The following is a 7,076-nucleotide window of genomic DNA, read 5'->3' as shown; positions in this document are numbered from 1 at the left end:
ACTTTACTTATTTAGAAACACAATCTTGCTAGGTTGCTATGAGCCTAAGTTGCTGAGGCTGGCTTTGAACCTGTGATCCTCCTGTCTCAGCCTCCAGGCTGAGATTACAGGCGTGTGCCACCACACCTGGCTTCCAGCTCTGTTTTATTTTTATTTTGAAACAGGGTTTCTCTGAGTTGCCGAGGGTGGTCTCAAACCTGCGATCCTCATCTCAGCTTCCCAAGTTGTGGGATTACAGGTGTGCGCGGCCATGCCAGCTTCCATTTTCTATTTAGTCAAGTAACAAGTAGCCTTCCCTTCTTTAGAGAGGTGGGAAGAGATGAGCTGGGGACTGAGCTAGCCCTTTGGCTCCCTGGTTTGGGATCTCCGCTGTAGTGTGCTGCTTGCTCTGGGGTTAGGAAGGCTTCTTGACGTTCTCCCGGGCTCACCTGGCCTTTGGGCCGGGCCCCGCTTGACAGACAAGATGCGCCAGACAGAGCGTGGTGCGCCTGCCCTCCAGCCTCGTGCTCACGGCTCCTCCTGCTCCGGGGCCTCTTTCCTAGGAGTGAGGGCAGGGCCAAGGCAGTAGGGCAGGAGAGGCTGGCAGCCGCTGCTTTTCACACGCCCGTGTGTCATCACATGTCTTTTACTTACTACATAGTATGTGATGGCATAGGAGAGGTAGGAAGTCCGTATCGTAATCAGGCGTCCGTCCGAGCTCACATACAACCCGACAGTTGCACTGTATCCGTGCGTAGCGTTCCCTGTGTGCCTTACCCTTTCGTGTCGGAGGGCGGGCCTGAGCTCATGCTGCCTGGCTTGCTGTTCCCCTCCCTGCCTGCCTTCTCTGCCTGGGGAGGTGGCGGTTGCGCGGGCCTCCCTGTGCTGCCTCCATCTGAGGTCCGGCTGTCCCTGCTGTCCCTGCAGGCCCGCCGGGCAAGCTGATGAGCGTGATGCACAACTCCGAGTACCCGCTCAGCTGCTTCGCCCTCTTTGAGAGCGGCCCGTGCCTCGTGGCCGACACCAACTTCGATGTGCTCATGGTGAAGCTCAAGGGCTTCTTCCAGAGTGCCAAGGCCAGCAAGATCGAGACCCGGGGCACCCGCTACCAGTACTGTGACTTCCTGGTGAAGGTGGGCACGGTCACAATGGGGCCCAGTGCCCGGGGCATCTCTGTGGAGGTAAGACCCTGGTGACGGAGGGGCAGGGCGTGCTGAAGGGCTGCCAGGATCCCCATCCTGCTCAGTTCACACGGGCCCCGTGCCTCCCGACCCCTGAGCGCCGGTGCCTCCTCTTCAGGGGTCTTTCTTTCTTGGTATTGGGGTTGAATTCAGGGGCGCTCTGCCATTCAGCTGTGTCTCTGGCTTTTTTTTTTTTTTTTAAAGGTGTCTTCCCAGGTTGCCAAAGCCGGCCTTGAACTTGAGTTTTTCCTCCTGCCGCAACCTCCCAAGTGGCTGTGATTAAAGGCATGTGCCATCATGCCCTGCCTCCAGGGAGTGTATATCCTTTCTTTTTTTTCTTTTTTTTTTTTTCTTGTTTTTTGATACTGAAGGTTGAACCCTGGGGCACTATACCCCAGTCCTATTTTATTTATTTATTTATTTATTTATTTATTTATTTATAGTACTGGGGATGGAACCCAGGGGCCGGGGGCATTCTACCTCCAAGCTACACCCCTAGTCCTATTTTATATCTTTTATTTTGAAACAGGGTCTCAATGAGTTGCAGAGGGCCTCAATAAGTAGTCGAGGCTGGCTGCGAACCCTGATCCTTCTGTCTCAGCCTCCAAGATGCTGGGATTAGAAGCGTACACCACCATACCCAGCTTTATTTTTTATTTTTGGGGTACTGGGGATGGGATGCAGGGGCATTCCACCTCCGAGCTACACTCCCAGCCCTTTATTTTAGTTTATTTTGAAACAGGGTCTGAGTTGCAGTGGGCCTCACTAAGTAGCTGAGGCTGTTTGCAAACTGCTATCCTCCAGTCTCAGCCTCCCATATGTTGGGATTACAAGCATGTCCCTGCCCCCACCACACCCCGCTCCTATTTTATTTTTTGTTTTGAAACTGTTTCTTTAGTTTGTGGAGAGAGTTGCTACATTGCTGAGGCCATCCTTAGACCTGAGAATCTTCTGTCTCACCTCACCAGGACTAAGATTACAAGTGTGTACCACCCCTCCTGGCCCATAGTATCCTTTAAGAAAGGTTTTCAGAGTGGGGCCTGGTGGTACATCCTTGTAATCCCAGTATTTGGGAGTCTAAGACAGGAGGATCGTAGTTCGAGGACAGCCTGAGCTACTTAGTGAGGCCCTTTGCAACTCAGTGCGACCGTTTCAAAATAAAGAATAAAAATAGGGCTGGGGATGTAGCCTAGAGGTAGAATGTCCCTGGGTTCCATCCCCAGTATTGCAAAAAACAAACAAACAAAAATGGAAAGGTTTTCAGTTGGGTGTGGTGGTGCATGCCTATAGTCCAGTACTTGAGAGGCTGAGACAGGAGGATCGCAGGTTCCAGGTCAGTCTCACAACTTACTAGCAAAGTCTTCAGCAATGTAGACCCTGTTTCAAAGTAAAGAATAAAATGGGGCTGGGGTTCGTTCAGGGGTAGAATGCTCCTAGATTCAATCCAAAGTGTCGCAGACAAGACAAAAAGGTTCCAGAGTTGTAAAGCAAACACATACCTTTTAGCTGGGCATGGTGGCGCACACTTGTAATCTCAGTACTTGGGAGGCTGAGGCAGGAGGATCGCACAGGTTCAGAGCCAGCCTCAGCTACTCAGTGAGGCTCTCAGCAACTTAGTGAGACCCTGTTTCCAAATAAAACAGAAAATAGGTCTGGGAGTATAGCCTGGAGGTAGAAAGCCTCTGGGTTTCATTCCTAGTACCGCACAAAATTAAATAAATAAATAAATAAATAAATAAATAAATAAATAAATAAATAAATAAGGTGCAGAACGGGCCCCAGTGCTGGTTTGTGCTCAGGAGCCCGAGGGATGAGAGCTCCCACCGCCCTCTTGTGATGCATCTCGACTTGCCGGGGAGCCGCCGGGGCTTTTGCAGCCTGGCTGTGCACGCCCAGCTGTCGCCAGAGTCCTGGGGACGCGCGTTGGCTCTGTCCTGCACTTGGTCTGTGCCCCTCCCACCCCAGCGTTTTCTTTCTCTGCTGTGTCTTGGGGTTTTCCCCAACCCTCCTGGGGCATAGCCATGGTGAGATCATCAGAGGGGGCCTGGATCTGCCTATGGCAGGCTGTATTGGCACCACTCCAGAAAGACAAGGTCAAAGGTGCCCAGTGGGAAGGGCGCCTGGTGTGCCCTGTCCCTGGCCTTTGGGTTGAGTACTTTCTGGGGTCAGCGCTGTGCTGGAAGGTGTTTGGCTTGGGTGGGGAAGGTGGCAACGGGGCGGGAGGTGAGAAGCGGCTTTGTCTTCACCTGCCCAGGTGGAGTACGGCCCCTGTGTGGTAGCCAGTGACTGCTGGAACCTGCTGCTCGAGTTCCTACAGAGCTTCCTAGGCAGCCACACACCCGGAGCCCCCGCAGTGCTTGGGAACAGACACGACGCGGTCTACAGCCCGGCAGATACCATGGTCCAGTACATGGAGCTCTTCAACAAGATCCGCAAGCAGCAGCAGGTGCCCGTGGCTGGGATCCGGTAGTGCCTGGTAGCTGCGGCTGAGCTGTCACAGGACGCTGCAGGCGTGGACGCTCTCCCTCTGGTTGCCTGCTGGAGCTTGTTCTGGGGCTCTGGGCTCCCCTCCCCTGACCCCTACACACAGCTCCCCAACAGCTGTTTTACCCCAGACCTCCCTGGATTGGGCCTGTCCTCAACAGCGGTAGTTATGAAGAGTGGGAAAGTTTGTCCTTTCCTGCTGTAGAGAAGGTGAGACGGGTGTCCCTGCCTGGCGTTGGAGGGGAAACTGTGCCCCAGCTGTTGAAGTTCAGGCCAGGCACCCAGTCATGCTGCGCCCCCGGCGTGGGCGGGGCTGTGGGCAGCCTCCAGGCCGCCGCCACAGGCTGGCTCTCATCTGCTGACCTGCCTGGGCTTCCCAGCTTCCCTGGGGCTCCTTTCCTGTTGCAGACATGGGAAGCGGCAGGCTGCCTGTGTGCTAATATATGAGGTCGGATGTATAGATAGCATTTACTACACAGCAGAGCCCCGGATGGGCTCTCACTAGACAGTACTTCTCTCTCATCCAGTAGCTGAGGTGACCAGGCGTCCCAGGACGCTCAGCTAGCTCCCTAGCTGCAGGGTCTCCGGTCTGCATTTTGTTCTCGTCTCTGTTGTTGTTGTTGTATACTTGGGTTTTGGTGTAAAAGGACTGAAGCACGTCTAGATTTTTACAACAAGACGCGCGGCTCTCTCATTTTGGCGGTCTGCTTTGTATTTGCTCTCGTCCGGGTCTGGAGTGAGCCAGTGTACAGCAGGATTTTGACCTGATGTTTTCCTGGACACACGTGGACTCGAGGCCCGAGTCCTGGGGCTGCACTCTCCTCTCGGGCACGGTCGTGGTGGGCTGGTGCCCAGCGTGCCCGCCTCGCTCTTCCGTGTGTCTGAAGGCTCATTCGACCTGCTGGAGCCAGTGAAACCTAGATCGAGTTTCAGGGACTCCACTCGAGTGCTCTGTCCACCTTTGACTTTTGTGTCATTAAAAGAAATTTAACTATTTTGTGGTACTGGGGACTACTTTTGTGGTACATCCTCAGCTGTATTTTTTTTTTTTAATTTGTACTTTTTTTATTTTGAAAAACAGGGTCTCACTAAGTTGAGGAGTGCCTCATGAAGAAGCTGAGCCTGGCCTCCAACCTAAGTGCTGGGATTCCAAGTGTAACACCACGCCCTCGGTGAAATTTGTCAAAATTTAATTTAAGATTTTAATTTCCTAACCACACACACAGAAGCAGGTAATGTAATGTAATGCCATGCCACGTGTTTTACTTCAAACCCGATGCTTTTCGTTCTACACTTGACCCCCCCACTTCTTCCTCTGCATCTAGATGCTTTTGTCTTCTGCCCATCTGGAACCCCAGAGGAGCGGAAGCTGGGGAAGCCCGTGGGCCATCGCCCTTTGCCAGAGCTGCGTGGAGCTCCGCCAGCCTGTCAGCTGTGCAGGCAGCTTCACACGCAGCTGGCTCCCCCAGAGTGGGGAGGGGTCGACTCAATGGTAGGGCATGTGCAAGGCCCTGCTTCAAGTCCCAGCACTGCAAATAAATAAGTAAATAGATCTTTACAGTTATAGTACAAAGCTGGTGTAGCAGTGTATGCCTGTAGTCCCAGTACTTGGGAATCTGAGACAGGAGGATCACAGGTTTGAGGCCAGCCTCAGGGAAGTTACAGTGCACACAGTACAAGCCAGAGTCTGTAGGGCAGAAGGCAGGTGCTGGGGGGGAGCCTCTGTCTCCAGCGGCCCTGTCCCCACGCTGCCCCCTGCTGGCCCTCCGCAGGTACTGACTACAGACCATCCAGTCTGCTCTCCGCGTGGTCGGTGTTGCTCTGTGAGAGGGACCTGGAAACTGACCCCTCCTGGCAGAGGCAGCTAGCAAAACTCTCCAAATCTTGGAGATGAAAAGAGCTACTAGAAATTCTCATCCAAGCTGGTCATGATGGTGCACACCTGAAATCCCATTGCTCTGGAGGCTGAGTCAGGATCACACGTTCAAGGCCAGCCCCAGTAACCTAGTTGACCCTGCTTCAGAATAAAAAAGGGTGGGGGTGTAGCTCCGAGGTAGAACGCCCTGGGTTCAATCCCCACTAACACACACTCCCACCTAAGCATTTGATTTGGGTTTTGAAATTTGCCCTTTTTTTTTTTAGTACCAGAGATGGAACCAGGGGCGTTTTAACTTGGATTTATACCCATAGCCCTAATTTTATTTTATTTTTGGTACTGAGGTTTGAACCCATTGGTATGCTACCTTGGAGCCAGAGCCCCAGCCTGACTTTATTTTTTATTTGGAAACAGGGTCTCACTGTGTTGCTGAGTGCCTCATTGAGTTGCCAAGGTTGGTTTCAAACCTGTGATCTTTCTTAGACCCCCACACACTGAGATTACACTTGTGCACCACCATGCCTGGCTTAATTGATTTTTTTTTTTTTTTTTTTTTTTTTTGCGGGTCTGGGAATGGAATCCAGGGGCATTCGACCTCTGAGCTACACCCCCTGCTCTATTTTTTATTCTCTATTTTTGAAACAGGATCTCACTAAGTTGCAGAGAGCCTCACTAAGTAGCTGAGGCTGTCCGCGAACCGCGATCCTCTGGTCTCAGCCTCCCGAATGCTGGGATTACAAGCGTGTGCCACCACGCCCAGTTCTTAATTTTATTTTTGAAACAAGGTCTCACTAGGTTGATGAGCATCTCGTTCCTTGCTGAGGCTGTCCTTGAGCCTGTGATCCCCCCGTCACAGCCTTGCAAGTACGGGGATTCCAAGTGTACACTACCACACCTGGCTCAAAAGTCAAGACTCTTAAAATACATAGTTTGTAGGAAACCAACGGGCTAAACACTGAGGTAATTCACAGCAGATAGTCACAGAGGACGGATGTATGGTCTACCTGCCTTCAATCCCATGTCTGTAACCCTGCCGATGTTTCCCTTTGCCGAGCCACCGTCTCCACATCTGTTACTGTCTGGTGCTGTCAGCCTCTGGGCCCAGTTACTGTGAACACGGACGGGCTGGAACCAGTAGTATTACAAGTTGGGGCGTCCCCTGAGGGTTTGGTGTCTTTCATATTGGGGGGGGGGTTGAAGATTGAACCAGGAACATTCTTCCTTCAAGCTGCACTTCCAACCCTTTTTAAAATTTTTTATTTTGAAACAGTCTCACTAAGTTGCTGAGGCTGGCTTTGAACCTGTGATCCTCCTGTCTCAGCCTTCCAAGTACTGGGATTATAGGTGTGCGCCACCACACCTCACTTGAGTCCTCACTCCCCTCCCCACTCCCCTGGTGCTGGGGATCGAACCCAGGGTCATTCTACCTCTGAACTACGCCTCCAGCCCTATTTTGTATTTTTATTTATTTATTTATTTATTTGTACTAGGAATTGAACCTAGGGGCATTCTACCTCCAAGTTACACCCCCAGCCCTATTTTTCATTCTTTATTTT

At 52.0% G+C, this 7,076-nt stretch overlaps 1 protein-coding gene across 1 annotated transcript; it reads left to right on the top strand.

Annotated features, from left to right (window-relative positions):
- Positions 1–923: 923 nt before the first annotated feature.
- On the top strand, positions 924–3,630 carry MED20 (mediator complex subunit 20; the record flags this gene model as incomplete). Its single annotated transcript, XM_080700762.1, has 2 exons — positions 924–1,160; positions 3,415–3,630. 2 exons carry the CDS (start codon positions 924–926, stop codon positions 3,628–3,630), a joined length of 453 nt encoding a protein of 150 aa, XP_080556888.1.
- Between the last annotated feature and the right edge of the window lie 3,446 nt (positions 3,631–7,076).

This window comes from Muscardinus avellanarius, assembly GCF_963383645.1.
Source record: "Muscardinus avellanarius genome assembly, chromosome: 8".
Classification (NCBI taxonomy): Eukaryota; Metazoa; Chordata; class Mammalia; order Rodentia; family Gliridae; genus Muscardinus; species Muscardinus avellanarius.
This window is presented reverse-complemented; position numbering and strand designations above follow the sequence as displayed.